The sequence below is a fragment of the Chaetodon trifascialis genome, chromosome 2 (assembly GCF_039877785.1).
Source record: "Chaetodon trifascialis isolate fChaTrf1 chromosome 2, fChaTrf1.hap1, whole genome shotgun sequence".
NCBI classification, from domain to species: Eukaryota; Metazoa; Chordata; class Actinopteri; order Chaetodontiformes; family Chaetodontidae; genus Chaetodon; species Chaetodon trifascialis.
Genome location: NC_092057.1, coordinates 18,493,386 through 18,516,028, shown reverse-complemented (window position 1 = coordinate 18,516,028; position 22,643 = coordinate 18,493,386). Strand labels below are relative to the sequence as shown.

At 42.5% G+C, this 22,643-nt stretch overlaps 1 protein-coding gene across 1 annotated transcript in view; it reads left to right on the top strand.

Annotated features, from left to right (window-relative positions):
• The window catches only part of LOC139346467 (alpha-1,6-mannosylglycoprotein 6-beta-N-acetylglucosaminyltransferase B-like), a 106,592-nt gene that overhangs the window by 42,992 nt on the left and 40,957 nt on the right, over nt 1-22,643 (top strand). Inside the window, exons 4-8 of the mRNA XM_070985498.1 lie at nt 6,238-6,347; nt 9,598-9,674; nt 9,910-10,089; nt 13,198-13,362; nt 19,612-19,781. Coding sequence (XP_070841599.1) covers nt 6,238-6,347; nt 9,598-9,674; nt 9,910-10,089; nt 13,198-13,362; nt 19,612-19,781 — 702 coding nt within the window. The remainder of the gene's footprint in view (nt 1-6,237; nt 6,348-9,597; nt 9,675-9,909; nt 10,090-13,197; nt 13,363-19,611; nt 19,782-22,643) is intronic.

The following is a 22,643-nucleotide window of genomic DNA, read 5'->3' as shown; positions in this document are numbered from 1 at the left end:
CAGAAATCAATTTCTAGTTATTGCCTCAAAGCGGGTAGTTTGGGTGGATAAAGGGTTATGGTCAGGGTTTAATTAGGGTCAAACAGAAGAGCTGAAATCGATGATGTGTGACTATCCTGTTTTAAATATGGCTAATGAACAGCTTGCCCTTTGCCACTAGACTTAGATACAGCTAGCTAGATGCATTGCAGTGCCTTTAAATTAGTTGAAAATGAAGTAACAAATTACAGGACTATACTGTTACATGCAGTGATTCTGATAATTACATCATAAGGAACATGATATTAGTTATTGTTTACCAAACCTTAATTGGTAATTATCCTTTTTCTATTACTGTCTGAAAATACCAGCACATGTCATTTGGAGTTCAGTGTGTGGGATGGAGGATAGAGATGGGAAGGATCCCAGTGGAGGCGTTCACGCCTTTGCATTATTCAAGACGTCGATTGGCAGTGTTTGTATTAGTCGATCCAGTTTAATTTTCACATTCAGTGAATCGCTCTGCATGTTTTATTAGCAGAGTTGGTCTTTGGTGGGTAAAGTATAGTTGGCATGATCAAAATAGTGTTTTGTAAAAGTTTAGTTGTGGTGGCTTAAACCACAGCAGCACTGCCTTCAGCTTGGATCATTACATCTACATTAAACCTGTTACCCACATTTGTAGCAGAGGTTGCGATGCTGATGAGGTTACTTTAAAGTTAAGGTCCATTTTCACAGAATATTTATGTTTATTTGTCTGCCCTCTGTAAGCATTACCCCTAATGAGCTGTAAATCATAAAAGTGATAATGCGCAGTGAAAGGGGCATTTTGCATTTTTAAACATGATTTCCTTATCCGGGAAATATAACATTTCCATAAGCTGCAACTGTAAAAATTCCTAAATGAAAGCACGGCTAGTTTTGGTTCGAACAGAATCTGCGATCACACCGACAAAGTGAACATGAACCCCATGGCCTCAGTCCACCACTGGTTTGCTTTGTTGAATGAAGAATTATTTAGCTGCTACTTAATTTAAAATGCGTGACTTGTAAACATGAATTACATATCCAGGCTGGTCTAAAATTCATGTTTGTACAAATTGATGCAAGCCATAAAATATTTTGATGATTTCTAAGCAGTAAACATCAAACTCCCCACAGAAACCAAACATCATCCAACAAGAAGAAGAAAACTTCCTCCAAGCTCAGAGACAGGCACAGAAATATAACATACATATACATCATCATACAACTTCTTCTACGAGGAGTTCACCTTTCTTTGTTTAATCCTTAAATGAGTTCTCCTTGAAAGTTGGTCTGTTCGACAGCGGTGCTCTGTGAACAATACGAAATCAAAGTCAGAACACACTGCAAATGGAAGAAGAAAAATAAAAAAATCCATTTATTTTGCGAGTACAGTATTGTTTGGTTAGGACTGAATGGACCCTCAGAGAAAAGCTGCTGTAAAAGCTGGAGTGAAAGTTTTGATTCAGGAAGCAAAATAAAAGGATATTGACTAAAGAAACTCGTGGGCACATACAAACACACACATATACACACTTGTTGTCTTGATCAGGTCCCTTTGAAGGCTCTCAACTGAAAAAGGACAATAAAGTGTGCGTGCGTGCGTGCGTGCGTGCGTGCGTGCGTGCGTGCGTGCGTGCGTGCGTGCGTGTGTGTAACTGCATCATGCATGTGTGTGTCTCTGTATTAGTTCATTTGAGGTAACACTTGTTAAAACCAGTCTGGGCGTGAGACCAGGGCACAGACCCCTGGCCGAGGACATAGCCTGCAGGATTAATGGCCACACACACACACACACACACACACACACACACACACACACACACACACACACACACACACACACACACACACACACACACACACAGATGACCTAAGTCTCTCTTTAGTCCAATGATTTTCATCCCATCACTCAGTTCCGCTCTCCTCCCGCCTCAATCTCTCTGTCTCTCTGCCTTCCCTCTCTCTTTTAGCTGCATTTCTTACTACTCTTCGTCTTTGTTTTGCTCTCACACATATACACAGGGTGAGAGAGTGTGTGAGAAAGGTACTGTAGTTGGGTATGAGTGACGTGGTAAAGTGTGATTTTTGCCAGCGGGGAGAGGAGCAAATGGGAAGAGAGAGCTTTATAAAAACATATCCCAAATCCGGGCCAGTCTGCCACACATTCACAGAAACACACACACGCACACACACACACACACACACACTGGGCGGGAGTCTCATTTCCATGTGAGCTTCATTGGTGCTGACACACTCCCGTGTAGCGGCGAATGGGACTTGATGTCTGAGGCCCCAGCCTGCGATTCACCCACGGGGCAGCCACTCGTTAGAGCAGAAAACTGAGGGAAAATAACAAGGGAGGAAGGGAGGGAGGGAGAGGGACAGCAAAGAGCCTGAGAAAATGAGAGAGGGAGATGAGGGAGGGGAAAAGGATGTGCAGTTGATTCACTCCGTTTTACTGTGCAACGGATGAGAGGGGAGATTGGTAAGTCTCCCCTTAGGCGTACTCTCTCTGAAGATCACTGCTTTGGCTCGGCTTTACCTATTTCTTCTCCCTTAAGCACCCATCTAAGCTCCGTCAGTAACAACCTTTATCCCAGGAGGCCTTCTTTTCCACAGCACTCAAGTCAATGTCATACTGCAGCTTTGCTCAAAGTAGCCTGCAAAGGAGACACTTAAATTCTTCTTTCATTTGAGTTTTTTTTTTTCTCAGATCCTCTGTGCATAGATCAGTGGGAGAAATAAATAATGCTGTTGAAACCTAATTTTCTTTGCCACTCTATGTGAAAAAACAGTGAGTGTGTGTGCATGTGTGTGTGTGTGTGTGTGCATTTGCGAAAAAGCGGCAGAGTAAGAGCTGTGCAGTGTGATGTTTTCACAGCTCGACGTGGGGGTGGAGTAAGTTGGGACAAATGGACATCAGCCAAACGCACAAGCCCCACATGCTGACACCTTGTCACATGCATCTCTCGCCCTGAACAGCTTTGGTTGATGGGATGCTGCCAGAACTGTCCTCTTCCCTTAAGAAGATGAGTTCATTAGATGGAGGGGTAGGCTGGGAGAAATGAGGAGAACATGAGAACATATTGTATCCTTAGAAACACTCCCTGTAGTTCCCATTGATTTTCTCCTCCCACTGCTCTTTCAGTTTCTTCTTTTCAGAGCGTTCTACTTGTGCTCGGCATCCGTCAGTGGATTTCCTCTTGTCATATCTTCTCCCCTCATACTTTCCTCCCATTTTGTCGTCTCTTTGCTCTTCCTCGTTTCTGTTTTGTTTCCCTCATTTGTAAAAGAGCCAACTGTCTACATTCATCAAACGGGAGGAATTTTCATTGCGAGTAGCGCACAACAGTGGGCCATCAAATATGCATATCCCTGTATTCTTTGATCATAATCATTGCTTAATGTTCCAGTGAAGCTATTTGTTGGCTTCCGCACGAAGGCACAGAGGATCTCTTCATTTTATCATCTCTCTTTCTTAATACAAAGAGACCCCTGGTACTCAGTCTGCTTGCTGTGGATTGTTGATCTCCTTCTCTTCATTTTCCCCCTGCTTTTATTCCAGTTTTTTCTCCACTCTCCCACTGTATGTTTCTCTGTCTGTCTTTGTGTCTTGCCCTCTTTTTGTCTCATTGTGCAGTACTCTTTCTCTGCCCCACTCTCTCCTTCTATGACTCTTTTCTTTTCTCCTTCTCTGTGTGTTCATCTCTTGGCATGAGTTCACATTGTAGCCGACATAAGAGGTAAGATTAGAAGGTCAAGTCTTATAGCCTTGAACAGTCACAGTCAAGCCCCCCCGAAGAGAGTTTTACACTAACAGGGGTAACCCACCTTACCAAGCAAAGGTTTTGTCCTTCAGGCCAAATATATTGCATCTTTTGTCGGATGTGTACCATGGCAGCTGTAATCCCTGTACAGCTGGGAACTTTTGTGCAATGCTCCATGTAATAATATTAATGTTTTAACATAGCTTTATAGCCTAATATTGGTTCTCATTATAAAACAGTATAAAGGTAATGACTTTTCCTAATGCATTCACTGTATTTGCCTCACGCACAGAATGAAAGAGTGAAATTGGAATTAGTTCTGTCGTATTCTTTTTATTTAGATAACTCTGTTTCAGGGTGCTTTCACGGCATTCATCTCACCTGCCTCTACTTTAAGCAGGTGAGATGAATGCCATTTGTCGCACTAAATAACCAAACTGACAAAATGAAAATGTTCCAGCACAGCTGTTTTTTTTCCAGCATGGGTGGTGCAGAATGCAAGTCAAGTCCTGAGAAAACTATGATCCCACAATGCGAGAGTCAAAAGGCGCAACTCATATATTCCTACCTAGCAATATTCCTGGGATGAGGTCACTTACAGAAAACACTAAATGGGGTGCGAACAAGTGGGAAGTGACGGGGTGATGATCAGCGCCTCCAAGTCTACTCGTCAGGAAAACAGTGCACTGCCCCCTTCAGTGTTTGGAGAGGGTCATTGCACCAAGTGAAAGAGTTCATGTGTCTTGTAGTCTCGTTCACAAGTGCGGGTAAGATTTACAGGCGGATTGATGATGCATCAGCAGCAATGCGTGGTGAAGAGGAAGGCAAAGCTCTTACTGGTCAATCTACATTCCCTCACCAATGATCATGAGCTTTGGGTAATGGCCAAAAGAATAAGATCACAGATACATGCTACCAAATGAATTTCCTTCAGAGGATGGCTGGGCTCCCCCTAACTGGGAAGGAACTTGGAGTGGCCCCGCTGGTCCTTCACATTGAATGAGGGTCAATTCATTTAGTTTTGGCATGTAGTTCAGATGAAACCTGGAGGCTCCTCTGCAGAGGTATTCTTGGCTCATCCAACTGGGAGGAGACCATGCAGCAGACAGAACATGCTGGAAGGATAATGTATCCCATTTGGCCTGGAAAATGACATTCACCAAATTAAAATGAATTTGGTGAATGTACACCAGGAAGGCAAAGATACAGAAATAATGTGTGTTTATGTAAAAGCAACAGAAATACTGAACATTATCTTAGAACTTCACATTTCTTTAAATTTGTAGAATGTTTTGGGGATGGCTGTTGTCCCTGAAATACACTACTATGGAATAATGGCTTTTCTATTGTAGTAAGCGTATTAAACAGGGCGCAAACACATTTAGTAATGTTTACAAATGACATTTACAAGGCTGTTAATGGTGTTGAAACTTTCTGTGACTTTTATGGCTGCCTCCTGTTTTATTTTAGTTCATTTTCATGCAGCTGCTGTTGCTGTTGTATTAGTCAAGCAGCCTTGCATTCTATCCTGTACACACACACACACACACACACACACACACACACACACACAATCAATAATTCTGATCATCTTCTCTGATGTGTTATTATGCCGCATTTAAGTCTCTGGCTTTAATGAGGGTTAATACCATCTGCTGATTTGACAATACAGAGAGACAGGAAGGCACGTACACATAAACACACACACACACACACCCGCAATCTACACTGAAATCAAGTCATTTAAATGGACATAATGGGCACAGCAGTATGAGTGTGTGTGGTTACACAGGCTTGGCTGTGTGTGATGTGCAATCATGCAGCGAGATGCTTTGGAAATATGCAGAACTACAATGAGCGCACAAATCGATGCAAATGCATTCACACAACAAACACACACACATTCCCCACACATCTTATTATGTGAATGAGAAGTCTCTCACCCCACAGAGGAAGTGGTATTAACAGCACAGGTCTTTTTCTATTTCACGCTCCAACCAAGTGTCTAACAATTTGCATCTCCCGCGAACACTTTTACATCTGTTGAGATGTAAAAATGGAGGGAGGGGAAGCAGAGAAAGACAGGCAAGGGAGAGGAGTGGGAGAAAGATAGGAAAAACGCAGAAACAAGAATGAAACACAAAAGTTTGGAATAACCTAAGAGGAGAGAGACCAGTCTGTGATTGAAATGAGAGAGGAAGCAGCAGAGAAAGGACTGAAGAGGAGCTGATTCCATCGTAACAGAAAGACTCTGTGGTGAGAGATATTTATAGCTGTTTGTAGAAGCTCTGGGTGCCAGTGCAGGATTAGAGGCTGTACTTGATGCAGAGGTACATGCTTTTTGTCCAAGGCACTTTATTTTTAATTAACTTTACATTGTGTGGCATGTGTGAGGGTAACGCTCATTTCCATGTGCCTGCAGCCCTTCTTTACTCTATGTTTGTGTGTTGTTGTTTGTGTGCAGGTTTCAACCAGCCGGCCTGGTGGAGAAGATCCAAGCTATAGCCCAGAATGTGTCCAACATGGCCATCAGGGTGGAACAGATATTGCAAAACAGTATAGTGCAAGGAAGAGGTACAGTAGCAATCATCATCATCATCATCATCATCCTCATCATCATCATCACCATTACCATCATCGATGTGAAACGTCTTTACCCTCCTGTTTTACTTTCCCTTATGTTTAGATAAGATATAGATAGGTTTATGTACAACACAATTAAGTTAAAAGTATATAAGCATACAAGCCTACGTATGCACGCACACACACACACACACACACACACACACGCACACACACACACACACACATGTTGTGTTTATATCACTTGTGGGGACATTACATAGACTTACATTCAATTCCTGAGCCTTACCCTAACCCTAACCATGACCACTATCTGCCTATTCCTAACCCTGTACCTAACCTAAACTTACCTAACCCGTAACCCTATCCTCAGTCTGCACCCTGAAATTTAATGATTTACTTTAAGGGGACCTGCATTTTGTCCCCATAAGGGAGGTCAGTCCCCACAATGTGACTGTGTAAACAGATTTTTGTCCCCACAACATGATAAACATGATAAATACACACACACACACACACACACACACACACACACACACACACACACACACACGCACACGCACACATCTACACAACACTAAACAATCCCATCCAGTCCACTCACCTCAAACATGTGTACATTCACAATTGACGTGGTGAGTCCCATTGCACTCCTCTGCAGCCTCTTTGTTACATTACACTGCATTTATATGACAGATAACTTTATTAACTTAAGGGGAATTGTTTTTGCATCGAGGTCACAAAATCAAACATACACAATAAAAACATGCACAGTAAAAACAATCAAAGGCATAGTGCACACATGGCAGACACCCAATACCAATGACTGTACATATGGTGTCATACATAATAGTACACACCACCAACCAGAAGTTCTTCAACACAAATCTGATATAAAATTTTAACATATGAGCAAAAGACTAGAGCGTAATGCACAATACCTACTATTACTTTAGTGATAAGTACAATTAGGACAAAAGCTTCACATTGTCAAAGTACTGGTTTCTATCCGTTCTCTCGTGGGTTGAAGGGCGCTGGTAAACAGAAGAGGGAAAAAAAGCTCCAGTAAGAGTAATTCTTCAGTAATGTTAAACTTGAAGCACAGCTGGGCTCAGGCACAGCTGTCAACTTGTGTTGGAGTGAAAGCTCAGTTGCTGCTGTTACAATAGAACAGAGGGCAGACACAACAAACAGATCTTCAGACACACACATGCAGAGTAAGAGAGAGAGAGACAAACATGTCAAACACACTCACAGACTTGTTTAAGTGAGGCAATCTAGCTGATTTTTCCTCTGACACAAATCACGTCTAGACGTCTTACCAAAATACACAGGTGACTCTTTCAGTTCTCCACAGAAAAGCACTAAACTGAAGGAAAGGCAGTACTGAGGCTCAGTACAATTACAGCAAATCTGAAAAAAAGTAAGCACAGCATCTCCCATAAAATTTACATCATATCTTCAGGCCCTGTCTTAACCTTGCAGTCACAACCAGGAATAATTTGGAGTTGGATAGATGATTGATTTGACATTATTTTTAGGTTGGTAAGAAGATAAATGTGAGTAATCGAGTCGTCTGGGAAGAAAGCTGTGGTCATCTCTGTGTATCTCATCTTCGCTTTATTGCTTCCGGCCAACTCTGCTGTTTTCTGTTGTGTGACTCTTGCGCATTTTTAATCAAAACCTAAATAAAACCGAGCTTGTGACAGTTCTATACATGCGCGCGCGCGCACACACACACACACACACACGCACACACACATACGCACTATAACCACCATTGTGATCATTTTTTCCTCCTTATTCTCCTCTCTCACTTTTTCTCTTGAGGGTAATTGCCCAATTCTTTACAAGAGAATAAATGAGCATTACATCTCCTTTTTTCATCTGTTTTTCCCTGCTGCATCTGCAGGGACGACGGCACACGGCAAAATGAAAACACTGCTGTTTTCTCTAATCACAGATGAATTGAAACACTGCCGGCAGACTTTATTATCATACGGCTCAGTGGCGGTTTATTTATCTCGTGGTCAGGCGTGTGCAAGAGGGAACGACAGCAGAGAGACAGAACGAGGACGTGATCAGAATTTCCTTCCCCTCAAGCACTGACGACGCTTTTATGTGCTGTCTTGCAGGGACAGGAGTCAAGTTTTTATCAAGCTAGTTGACCACATTTCCAATTGTTGCTACAGTGGCTGCTATTGTAATCATATTTGTAAGCGGTGTGTTTCTCATTGTGTGTGTTTTCAGACGTAGAAAGAAGCCCCGGGGAAGACTTATGTGGAGAAATGTCTCTTTTTCATTAGGCAAGTGGAAACAGACGCAGCCTAGAGAGAAGGCAAATTTGTTGGTCCAGAGAGAGAGAAAGGAGGGGGGTTGAGAAATTGAAATTAAAGCTGCATTTCTTCTCTTCTCAGACGATTTCATTCCAGTTCTCTCTCTCTCTCTCCCTCTGTCACTCTCTTTGGTGCTTTTCCTCACATCGGCAGCAGAGAGGCAGTTAACTAAGTCAGTGGAGCAATTAATGCAGTGAGTGTAGCCTAAGTGAGCAGACGTGCTTGCTAGCATAACCCTGGGATGGTTTGGCAGCAGGGGCAGAGAGGCTGTGCTGCTTTGTCAGAGCCCAGTGAATAGCGTGCACTGCAGTAGAGCCGATATGATGTGATGTTGCAAAGGGGAAGCCACAGAAATTTATGGCCACCGATGGCACACACACACACACACGGCATACGCTGCAAGTGATGATGCTAATGGTGATGGAGAAAGCGCCATCAACTGTCGAGTGGAGAGAAGCCATTGATGTGAGCGACGCTGTGACCTGGAGGCTCTGAGGGGTGAGCCTGTGGGTCAAAGACGTTCATGTCTGCAGTCATTTTGTACAAATGCTTTGGTTTAAGAAATAAAACCTGACTTTTAAGGAGACTTTGACATGCACCATATGCTGCTCAATGACCTGATAGATATTATTACACTGGCTGATTGCAGTTGGAATAGTTTTCTTCATTGGAAGATAAATATTCATATTAAAGCAATCTGAATGAAGTGAGCAAGGCCAGCGAGCCTATAGACTAATGAAGCAGTGACTGTGGGTAAAGCAAAAGCTTGTAAAATCACTTCCAAGAGGAAAATATTGGTTTAGCTTAATATTTGAAAATGGGAGTGGATCCTTGTTTGTTGCTGGCCTTTTACAAGAAATATACTGATGCTTTCTTACTGAAGATAATTCACTGTACCTTTTCAGCAGTGAGAGACGGGACGTCAAACCAGTGTGAAGTACCAAGAGACCCCCGCTTTCCAGAGTGTCCAGGGAAAGTAGACGTGAGTGTTTCAATCAATCTGTTATTTTCATTTTGAATATGCTGGTACAGCAGGTGAGGACGAGGTGGTGGGAGAGTTAACAGGGGTGTGACATCCAAAGTAAGCATCAAGTAGAAAATAATTCATCATCCCTTCTGACCTGCTGTTTTTCAATTTTACCCTTTGCTGATGTCATTTTTGTTGGTGTGGGAATGTAAATTGCACTTAATGCACATGTTCTCTGTGTGCCATCCAGTGGATGCGTGCACGCTGGACGTCAGACCCTTGCTACGCCTTCTACGGCGTCGACGGTTCGGACTGCTCTTTCCTCATCTACCTGAGTGAGGTGGAGTGGTTCTGCCCCCCACTGCCCTGGAGGAACCACAGCAGCGCCCCCACCCAGCATGCACAGCAGCCGAAGGCCCCAAAGAGACAGGTGAGGGGAGTACTCGCAGACATGCACAGCGAAAACAGACACCAGCTAAATGAGATGTTCCCGTGGACATACATACAGATGTACTCAGAAACACATGCACAGCTGGTGAAAGCAAATTGATGGATGTGCAGTAAACACACATGTGATTATGCTTGGCTCAGTGTAGCAACTAATGATGCAGCTCACATGCACCATGAAAGCAGGAACTGATATTGCACCTTACTGTACTGTACATAAACACAACAATGCCTACACATAGTGTTATGACCTCTCGAAAGTACTAAGATTGCTCATTTAATTCAACCCTGAGTTAATTATTTAAACATACGCAGGTCACTAAGTATTTTGAAATAATAAATGGCTTAAGGTTGAAACAAGCATCTAAACAGTACAGTATGCAACCCAAATGGTACATTAGAGGTAAAGCACTTCTGTCTGTGATTAGAAAGAGCAGATGCAGTGTGTAGGAGTATCGTCTACACGGCTGAGTCTGAGTAACCAAGAGACATGTTGTTCAACCTTTCTGGCCTGGAAAAATAGTTTAAATTGCTCTGAATGTTGTATTCAGCAAGCTGCATACCATAAGAATGTATCAATGTAGCAGTGTGTGTTGCAGATCTGCTCTATCTCCTGTATATTTGCTTAAAAAAAGCCAAGAAAATAAAAATAAATAAGTAACTAGGCTATTAGCTCAGACAGTCCAGGCGCGCTCAGTTCACCGAGGTTATGTGGAAATACTACAGTGGTACAAATTAATGGGAAATCAGGGCAACCATTCCCTTGGAAATTCATAAAATACTGTCAGGGTAGACGTGAGGGCCGAAGAGTTCAGCTTGTTATTAGGAGCAGCCTTTACTGTATTTCACCCTCTTCACATTTGTTTCATTTAGCTGTCATATATCCAAGTAAGCATGTAGATGAGCTGTGAAAGCTGTAGTGCAGTCCTGGTAAGAAAATGTACAGGTTGTTAATTGTTGACCACTGCGTAGTGTGAAGTAGAATAGAATCCTGGTTCTTTTCTCAGTACATGAATAAAACATGTTAACAACATGCGCATACTTGTCCTTCTTATGAACCCATTATTGGTAAGCTTTTCTTTGCTGGTGACGCCTAAATAAACACAGTGACCTTAATGGTTAGTTTGCTAGTTTGTTAGTAGCTTGTTTTTGTGGAAAATGAAAACTTCAATCCTGTAATGGATAGAGAGTCGAGTCAAGGGAGTGAAAAAGAGAATGTTAAGAGTGAGGGGTAAAAAAAAGACCGCAGACAAGCAATATTGTTTTCAGTCATCTGCTGGAACTGACAGATAAGATGTGGTTCAGTTATAATTATGGTTTTTACAGAACAAATGCATTTGTCCCACCGTGTTATTTCTTCCAAATTGTTGCATTTTATATTTTCAGTTTTAGACAGGCTTTAATAACAACAGAGACAGAAAATTAAAACTGAAGAGAGTGATTAATGGTGGTTGTCAAGTTTTCAGTCACATGTCCACAGCACTAATCAAAACAGAGGAAAGAAGAGGGCTCACAGTCCTTTTGCTCAAAACATGTTGTTCAGTCACTGGGGTGTGAAAAGTCTTCCCTCATTACTTCATAATAGATAACCTCCATCTTACCGTCTTCACTCTCCACTAATTGAAACAGGCCTGACCCCCTGCTTCATCGTCCCCTACCCTCAAGTTTTGACTATGAGCGGCGTCAGTTTGCAGGGTCACACCCACAACAACATACACACACAGTGTCCAGCTCTCTGTTTTTCTTCTAACAGCACCGTCATTTGTAACTTTCACAAATTGAGTAGTGAAAGTCCGCCGTTGTTCCTCTTGCTGACTTTTATGAAGGAACACTAAAATCCTCCACGCTTAAGTTTACGGTTAATAGTGACCGCGTTTTATCACAGGTCGATGTAATTGCCTTTATTTCAAGATTAACTGCTTTCTTCTTCACATCGGCGGCACAACACAGGTGAAGGTGCCCTCTTGGGCAAACCTGTGCAGTGATAACAAGTCTTCACTGCACACACTCTTTGTCAGCCTTTTAAGGTGTGTGTTTGGGAACACAGAGCAATCATGACTTGAGTGAAGTAGTTATTAAAGTGACGTATGTGCGTTATGTCTTTGTGTGTTTGGTTTCACTATGTTTTTTACTCTATTTGTGGCAGCAGTGTCATTTTCAGGAGGTAAAGCAGAATGTCAGTGTAAATGAAGACAGATATCTCCATCTTACCTTGTGAGGCAAATTACTGAAGGATTACAGTCTTCCTGTATCTTGCACACAAACAGGGCTGAGCCAAGGTTGCTCTCAGAAGAGCAAAGCCATGATTGTTTAGAGTATTAGAAAATGCATGCTTTTCTAAACTCTCTTCATACTTTCCTTTGACAGGGGAACTAAAAGCAGCCTCGAAATAGTAAAACAAACAGCACGGTGAACGAAGCTCTCTTTGAGACGCTTGTCTAAAACATTAGCCTTGACAAGGCAAATATTGCATCATGTTGCAAAATGGTTTAGTCTTTTAAAAATCTACCCGTCAATGTTTTCCTGCATTTGCATAGAAAACAGAATTACCATGACACTCAAGAAAAACATATTCATGCACAAGTTACGTCAGCTGATGTTCTTAAATCAATTCTGTGGATGGCACACTCCTCTTACTTCTTACTTAAGAGAGTCTCCAGCCATGTTAACGGCTGTATGAGAAACCCAAACCGTTTAAAAGATAAGACACAGTATTGGACAGATTGAGGTTCCAGGCTGATGAAGACGCTGGATGAGAAGTCAGAGGATCACCAAAGCTAAAGAAGACCATGATAGTCTACACCAAATCACACTGAAATCTTGGTGTATTATTGGTAGCACTTGAGTCAGGAGAGAGTAGTATTTTATCCACTGGGCAGAGTTAAGATCTGCACCGAAATTCACAAAAATCCATCAAATAGTTGTTGAGATATTTCTGTCTGCATCAAAGTGGCTGACCCACTGACACTGGCACCCACGTAGCTGGTCAAAATGTCAAATTTAAAACATCTTTTATACTTGTCCACCTTCTCATTCTTTGACCTCACTTCTTTCCATCTCTCCTTCTACTTTCTCTCCATCGCCCTCCCAGGCCGCCTTCCGCACTGACCTCTCTGTCCTGCTGGACCAGGTCGGGACGGGAAAGGAGTCCCTCAGTTTCATGAAGCGCCGAATCCGCCGCCTCGCACAGCAGTGGGCGACGGCCGCCAACCGCCTGGATGCCAAGCTGGAGCAACGGTGGAGGGACCAGAAGAAGGTGAGAGAGGGAGGGGAGGGATGGAAAGGAAAGGCTGATGCAGGATGTTTGGTAAGAACAAAGTGGGTGAAGTCTTCATTCTCTCGACTGGTGATGAGGTACTGCAATAACCTTAAATGTTACAATGCACACCGATGCACAACGGTGATAGTGTACATGACATATGTGCAGGAGGGAGGGGGGTAGAGGCGGAGTACAACAACACAACTGAACAGTACAGCCTGAAACACATGAACACACGCAGTTCAGCTTATAGACTCCACAAATGAAGTAATGGATGTCTCAAGTTTAGCTAAAAGTCTTAAAATTCAGAGGAACGGCAAAGATTGTTTTCCACTTTGGTAGTTAGGCTTGAAAAGCCTTTTTCAGATGCCTCTTGAGGCTTCTCAGTTTGAAGGACGGTTGGAGAAAAATTATAGACGAGGTAATGAGAGGCTGCCATCCATCACTAACGTCTACATTCTTCTCCTGTAATTGGTGTGTAAATGTCTATGTACCTGTTGAAAAATGCTCATCAACGCTGTACACCACAGACTAAGAATTTAGTGCTGTATTATAGTGTTAAACCTCATTTTGGTTGCCCCTGAAGCGACGCAGTATGGACTTAGCTACTTCCTGCTTCTAGCCATATACTACAGAATGTGAGAAAGGAAGAAAGACATGTGAGGACAGATGAGGGAGAAGAAATGAAAGGGAGAAAGGAGGTGAGAAATGATGATGACAAATGCTAGGATTATGATGAAATGCCAAGCGTGTGCCAGTGCCAGAGGGAAAAGAATGAGATGAGAAAGGAGGAACAAGAGGGGGGTGGACGGTGGTGGGGAAGGTACAGTAGAATATGGATTAGGAAAGGATTGATGGAGGTGGAGAGGGGAGTCGTGAAGCACCGCTGAGATGTGCAAAGAGTGGAAGACCAAGGTGGGTATTTCATTAAAAATTGGTTAATATAAAACCAAGGGTATAATTCAAAGGCTTACTTTTGCAAATGTCAACGAAAGCGATATGTAATTAAAACTTTGGGACTCTTGGAAACTTTTCTTCGCTGCATGTAACCTTTCACCACACCACCTTTTAGCTCTGTCAAGCCTCCTCGCTTTTAGCATTTCTCACCCTGCTCTGAGTCGACTCATAATCTTTTTGTTCAGAAAATAGTGATAAATTAACGAGTTAACGTGAGAAGGCAGATTGAGCACACAGTCTGCTTCTTCTCCCAAAATGTTTCTCTCTGCCCCCGTCTCTCTCTAAAATAAGTTAACAAGGGTGGAAATAGTCCTCTGTCACCAAGATTGATGTTCTCCTTTCTTGTAGTGCACGGAAGGATTTGTTATCCTCCATCATGGCTCCGCGGCTGCTTGAGCAGCGTATATGCTTTACAACGCGCTGCTGCTGCTGTTGCAACAGCAGATGTCCTGGTATTTATAAGAGCTCGCCTTGGCTGTCAGAAGCTGTTTATCATAATAATTAGAGATGGACATAAAAATGTGTGCCTTTCTGTGCTCTGCATCTGTCACTGTGGGTCTGTGCGTGTGTGCGTGGCTGCTAATTGGACATTAATCTCATACGTTTTATTTTAAAATGAAATCTCTTTCTCTGCCAGGCTAATTTGCCATTTTTGACTGTCAACGTCCTCCCTCCCTAGGAAGATTCATTTTCATTTAAACTTTAACATAAGCGCTCACTTTGAGAGGGAAAGCACTGTTTGATTTTAATTAACTCTGACTTGAAAAAAAAAAAAAACATTGTCGGATGTGAATTGACTGTGGCCTTGCACTCGCCTAACCTTTGTCTCTGACAAAATCCCTGTTTGCAGTAGCAATGTTAGCATTCTGCTTGAGTGTGCGGTCTTTACAATTTCCAACGGGGCTCTGTTGATTCAGTCCTTTTTTCCTTGTTTGGCCTTCTCTTTGATTGTAAGCATAGTGGATGTCTACTCAGAAAAAGAATGAATTAGCAGAGCACAGAGGCAAGTATGGAGGGAGAAAGGTTGGAGAGGAAATTGAGAGAAAAAAGAAAGATGATCCTTTTTAACTGTGTGTGTGTGTGTGTGTGTGTGTGTGTGTGTGTGTGTGTGTGTGTGTGTGTGTGTGTGTGTGTGTGTGTGTGTGTGTGTGTGTGTGTGTGTGTGTGTGTGTGTGTGTGTGTGTGTGTGTGTGTGTGTGTGTGTGTGAGAGAGAGTCACAGCAGAGGAGATTTTCTACAGTCAAATATATTTGAGAGATAGACCTTTGAGAGATTTAGTGTGCAGAGTGCCGCGCTCAGTGATGAGGTAGAAACCTGCCTTAGATATTCTAGGAAATCTTTTTTTTTTATTTTGCGGCTAATCTGCCCATTTCCTCAGTGGTTGTGGAGTTCAGAAAGAATACAATCAACCTTTTGCCGTGCTTCCCTTTCAAAGCAATTAGACATTTGCGAGAACTCTTTTTTTTTTTTTTTTTTGAAGTGCCATTATTAAACTAAATGAAAAGCATGGGTCAACCCATTCAGCCATTATAACGTAGCTGATGGAATATTTAGGTGTAAGAAATTGCTGTCTTTTTACCCAACATCAAAAGAGACTAATTCAGCTCAGCCGGGTCATAATGGAAAGAGACAATAATACAGATCCAAAGACACTGACCTCATCCTGTTAACCTTCTGCGGTGAATTCACTGCGTGTCTGTTGTTCGTTTAAGTGCCTCAAAAAGTGACCGTGTGCATCTGTGCCTGCTTCGTGTGTGTTGAGCATGCACATTTAATGTTTTTCAGCATATGTCTGCCCTCTTTAGAGTGTATTGACCTCTGAGTGATGAAGTGCAGACAGTGTAGGAGACTAATGGGATATTGAAGGTGACGTGAGGAGTGTACTGTATGTGTGCATGTGTGTACGTGTGGGGCTTAGGGTGAGTAAAAGTTAGGAGGAAAGAGGAGGCGGGGGGGCAGGTCGGAGGAATATGACAACAAGGAGGAAAGACGTGAGGAGAAAGAAAGAGGGGAATGTAGTCTGTAGAGGCGTGAAAGGATGACGGAGAAGGTGAAAGTAAGGGTAGAGGAATGGTGGTTGGCAGTGCCAGCTTGTGTTGCGACCCGTAGCTCTCCATTGGACAGCTGCGACCTTCAGAAGTGCATGAGCAAAATGGGTCTCAAGCACACACACACGCACGCACGCACGCACGCACACACGCATACATGCAAGATCTTGCAACAAGCATTAGCATTCTTCTGTCATTGGCCTGTTAGTGATGAGTGGGGCAGAGCAAGGCAATGGAGAACCACTTCAGCTCCCCTGCTCTCATACAGTATGTGCGCACCAAGGGCTTTCCAAGGATTTTACTAAGACACAGACTTATATTACATAAAACATGAAAGACAATAGATTTCCTTTTCCACAGCTTATCCCAGTTATATAATCACAGACGCACACTCATACACACAAAACATTCAGAACAGGGATGTTGTGAAAAGACCTTGATTTGAGGGGTGGTGGTGAATACGCACACTGGCAGACGGGGCGTTGCAAAGGTGAGCAAGAGATTTGAGCTGGAGTTCGTCCTTCTCGCACCTCTCCGTCTGTCTGAGCAGGTTTGAGAGGGCTTTGTGTTCGATCCCCATGGGATTTTAACAGTAGAGAGCAGCTTCACATCCTTTCCAGAATCCCCCGATCTCATGGGGAACGAGCAAGCATCCACACCGAATACACACAAACATCCACACACACTGGGTTCATTGATGTATGTCAGTGGGAAACAAATGCGCGCAAACAAAAACAAATAAAATTCAAAATCCATTAGCGTGCACACACACACACACACACGCACTCAGACACACACACCATCTGGGAGTACCATAAGTCCACTGTATAAAGAGCTCCACTCTCTTGTGTGTGATTAGATTCCTGGGGGAGGCAGCTGGCCGTGATACAGGAGTTTATTAGAAAGCACAGCTTTAGCTCGAGAGTTACTCCCTCTGTTGTTGACTTCCCATTGTGTGGCTTTTCCACCCGTCCAGCTTCGTTTTCAAGTGAGCGCGTGAGCAAATATGCGACAGTGTGTTGGCGATGATCTGCACAGTAAAACAGTGCAAACCACCCACCCGTGTTCCTCTCTCCAGTCTAGCTATTGATTGCTGTTCTGCGATATACAGATTTCTTCTCCAGTGTTCTCCTGATATGTTTCATTGAACTCCACTCTAATTCTGTTACTGCCTATTAGAGAAGGTGAAATCTCTCCTCAGCATTCTAGATTATGGGAGCAAGTTGCCTGGTTTTGGAAAGCACTCTTACCTCTCTCCCTATTAACTTGTGTCTGTGTGGATGCCAATTTTATAGAATCCAATCCACAGTTAATCAGCTCTGCTGCTTCTGCGTGATATTTCTCATATTTATTTAGCAGCGCTCCTGAGCTGCTGCCAGTATGTGAAATTCGTCTCCTTCTGTCTCCATTTCTGCTTTGTTGCCAGTGTTTGTGTGATACGCCCTCACCAGCACCACAACCGCCACCAAGCCAAAAGAGTGAATAGTATTGGCGCCATGAATTCTCACTCTTGCCATCTGCCACCCAAACTGTAATTAAATTTCACTTATCTTTTTTATGAAGCAGAAGTTAATAGAGCAGGCTTATTAAATCAGGGGATTTTTCACGCCAGCTGGAGTGTCACTGGAGCTTGACTCTGCTGCATACACACCATTGTCCAGTGTTTTACATACATTTTGGACATCAGTGGAATGACTTAAGCAGTTGTACCACTATATATAATAATAAATATTTAAAAGCATTAAATATCAGATATCCAGACTAGTGTTTTTTTTCCACTTTCTTTCCATACAGACAATTCAGAATTTTAAAAAACTTGAGGCTTTCCTGCATCATAAAATGTGTAATATGTTATAGCAGTATGTATACATTAGTGCATTGTAGCTAATGTGATGGAGAGAGCAAAGGAGTGCATTGTGGGACACATCTAAAAACTCTGACTCTTTTTTAATGATTATCTCTACAGTTCAAAGCTGTGAAGATCCAGATACAGGATGCACATGCATGTACACGCAAGCAGCAAAACATCATGAGCAATCACTGTCAGAACCTTCTACCAAACTCCACACAGCCGGCCTTAAGCTCATTATGTATGTTGCATGGAGGTGTTCATGCTGCGTTAGTTAATCAGGATTACTCAGCGGAGCATCGTTTGGACATGGGTGCGTCTAATCCGCTGTGAAAGGCAACATGTTGCTCATTTCTTAGTGGGTTGCACTGATTGTGCAGTGGCTAGGTGGACATGCATGACAGGACTGTATCCTGAAAGTGCAAAGTTGTACAGTAGTGCAACATAAACTGTGAAAATGCCTTCACGTGTTATATGATGTTTTAAAACAAAGGGGGATTTTGCCATCAGGCGCTGAGGAATTAGGTGCAGCAGTTATCTGAATAGGCATACTGTGCATGTGAAATGAGTTGGACCGTAAAGTCCATAATGATGGATTTCTGCTTGTGCATGCTATTCCATTGGAGCATGAGGGGATAATTCATCAGGGATTTCAAAGAATTACTTTTCAGTTTCCATAATTTTCTTTTGGAAGAGTCTGAAATTCTAATGATTCTAATCCTCAAACTCATTAAAACAGTTTGCACTGCGAAAGCTTAACTTTCAAGGAGCTTAACTTTGTACAGTACACACACACATATTAGTAATGTAATGTAAATCAGATTAAGTAAAATGTGCTTTATAATATACACATTATCCATTATGTGTGCATCACCAGCGAGAAGTGTTGTCTGTAAAATGTGTTGTGTTAATAGATGGACTGGATGTTTTCGGGCTTATTATCCAACAGGAAAAATAACTTTTTCATAGAGTTATTGTTGAGTTGTTGAAATTGTGAAATAGAGTAACAGAGTAAGGCCTGATTAGCAGCATAACATCATTCACAATGAGTAAATTGTATTGCGAGATATTTAGTTCATGTTAGTAAATGATTTATTAAATCAAAAACAAGTTATTTAGAAACTTATTCATGCTTTTTTGAACCTTACCTTTGAACTTAACCACTTTAAGGGATAATTCCAGAGTTTATTACAGCTCATCATGATAGTTAGAGACTGATACAGATAAAAAAGTAGTCATTTATGGAATGTAAAGTCTCTACAAGTGGCTGAATATTGAGGACCGTGGTAATTCTTGCAGTTGATATACTTCTCAGGTTGAGCCTCGTGGCGGAGCTTCAGCGCAGACTTTTCTTTTAACTCTGTGCCACAATGCGTCTCTGTCCTCCTTCAGATCCTGGTCCATGTGGGCTTCCTGACAGAGGAGTCTGGAGATGTTTTCAGCCCCAAAGTGCTGAAGGGGGGTCCTCTGGGAGAGATGGTCCAGTGGGCTGACATCCTCACCGCCCTCCATGTTTTGGGACATAACCTCAAGATCTCCATGTCTGTCAAGGAGCTGCAGGGGTGAGTCACTGTATGCTGCCGAATGCTGAAGTGTTCTTTGGCTTGTTACTGGCACTTGGTTTTGAACAGGGGATGATGCACATGTTGACCATATTTCTTACACATCAAATCGGCTCAGCTGTCATCATTCTCATGATATCTCCCCTTCAATGAACCAGTGCGTAGATGAAACAATGTGCAGATGAACATAGTTTGATTGTGAAAGAGGCAGATTCCGGCATTGTTAAGAGGTCAGGCAGTTAGTGCCACTGCTGATAACCAGAACAAACTGGTATCAAGAGTAGCCAGTAGGTGACATTTACCAGTTGACTGACTTTACATCATTACATTGATGTAGGAATTATCCAGACAAGGAAACATGTTTGCTTTGAAAAGAGAAAGGTTATTGATTGGCAGGGTCACAGCTGTAAGGAAACAATCTCGGCCTTTTTAACATCTGAATGGTTTGTTTACTGTGTAAAAATACTTTATCCGATGACATCCTGTCACAGTCGTATTTAACATCTTTATTAGGAGGGATACAAAATGACCCCTGATGACAGCTGTGACAACAAACCAATGACCTTTAGCAGTCTTCCTGTTATGCTAATGTGCTCTTGTTCTCCTGCATATTGGATTCAAAATGTGTAAGAGAGCATCCTGCTCTAATTACACCCATTTCCCACTTAACCTAAAGATCAGGTATGAGGGCCCTAAGGTCCTGTTGATTTATTTGTCATTGTATTGATCTCACATCGACGCACTCCACAGCTTCCTGTCAGCGTGACTGTGTTGGTGTGTGCCTTTTTATCCCCTGCATCAGCACGCTTACATGTTTCTGCTGACGGATACAGCTGTTGAGCCAAGACACACACACACACTCACTCACTCACACACACACACACACACACAAACACACACACACACACACACGGGTGGATGGATGTAAATCTACCCTGTTGGGAGAGATCCCTCAGGCTTGTTCTGTCCAGACTGTGCAATATCTACTTCATGGCTGAGACTGAATAAATCACACAGGTTGTCAAGCTCCCCGATGATGGATGGCTAATGTTGAACAGTAGAATTATGAATAGGTATGAGTGTGAGGAGACAACTGAATCATAGTGCAGATGGGGGACGTCTTTGTTCAGCCTTGATTGGGCCAATAGTCTTTGTCTTACTGCCATCGTTGATCACTGCGATGACACATGTATAGAGTATAGATCAATATAATGATGTCTGCAGAGACCCCGCTGTACTCTTTTACACTGTGCACTGCCTGCGACAACTCCCACAAATCATAGAAGAAGTATTGTATTGACCCCCAGCCTTTGGCAGTCATTTTGTAGACATATAACACCTCTGCAGGGAGCAGGGGAGAGTGGGAAAATCTAGAGGCATTTTCTACTTAAAAAATGAGTTCAGAGATGGCAGGGACATCCACAAGGCTGAGTTCAGTTGTCAGACTTGAAATGGATGGCGAGATTGTTTTTACTGTGTGCGTGTCACTGTAGAGTTTCGGGACCCCCATTTGAAAATTGGTCCTCCTCACAATGCAGGATAACTGTGCGGTATAATCTAACATACCAGCATGAAGAATAACTCACCTTGCCCACATGAAATGGCTCTGGAAAAATAGCTTTTAGCTTTGGATAGGAGGTCTAATCTTTCTTCAAACTGCATTTGAATCCTGACTGAGTTCCATTGAAAACACTGATGTGAGGAATAGCACATCAGCTTTGCCCCCTGATGTCAGTCTTTCCACATGGTTTGCAGCAGGAAAGTGGAGCAGAGAAGGGTTATGCAGTGTGTCCAATCTTTTTTGTCAATGTGTCACTTTTTTTTTGTTCGCACAACTTTCATTTCCCTTGGTCCCTGCCTTCAGTAAGACAAAAAAAATTGAAAGTTGATGTTGAACAAACAAAAAATAAAAATACTGTATTTTCCTTTCCTTTGTCTCAACACAAATCCAACAATGTCTTTATGGATCTCTGGCTCTTCAAACATGTAGAAAAGCTCCCTAACATGTTATAGATGATGGTATAATAATGTGTCCTTTCAGTTAAACCATCAATGATAAAATTAACTCTGGGCAAACAGGTGCTGCTTAAAGGATGATACACTGTTTTTAGCTATTAGTGGTATGTCTGTCCTGTGACCTGTGTGGGTCTGACATAGTTCAGCATAATTCATACTTGCTATTTTTGTCTATTACAGCTATGGTAGTTACAGCTAGTTACAACTGTGATTTCTTTTCTGACCTACTTTCTCTCACTTGTTTACAATATTGTCCATTTTCACACACAGACTGCACTCCATTTGTCCATGTGTCCAATGCGAGTCCTTCTAAAGACAGCAGGTGACGCATTTTGAACAACAGACAAAGAGGTAGATACTGCAGATGAACAGACCAGACAGACAGGCAGGAACACAAAGATGTAACCAGACAAACAGATAACAATGCAGATAAACAGTCTGACAATCTGGACAGGCAGGCTGACCGAGATGTAATGGAGAATCAGACAGACAGGTGACAATTGTCATGCCTTGACAACTGAAAGTTTTCTTCGCCTTCTTTGGGCAACATTGAACAAGTCGGAACAAACCTGAACAAGTGCCCTGGGTCCATCCACCTCCACAACTCCACAATAATGTGTGTGTGTGCGTGTGTGCATGCATAGTCTGTGATACATTGTTCCCATAGCCACATCTGAGAGTTGTAATTGGTTGAGGAGGAAGTGGAGAGTAGCAGTAATTGGTCACTGAGGGGATGTATGGTCTTGCTGTATACTGTTTACAACAAATACCCTGATTTGTAGTTCAGCACTACGATCAGATGGCTGGACCAGAGATGCATGGTCAGATCACTTTTTTTTTCTTTTT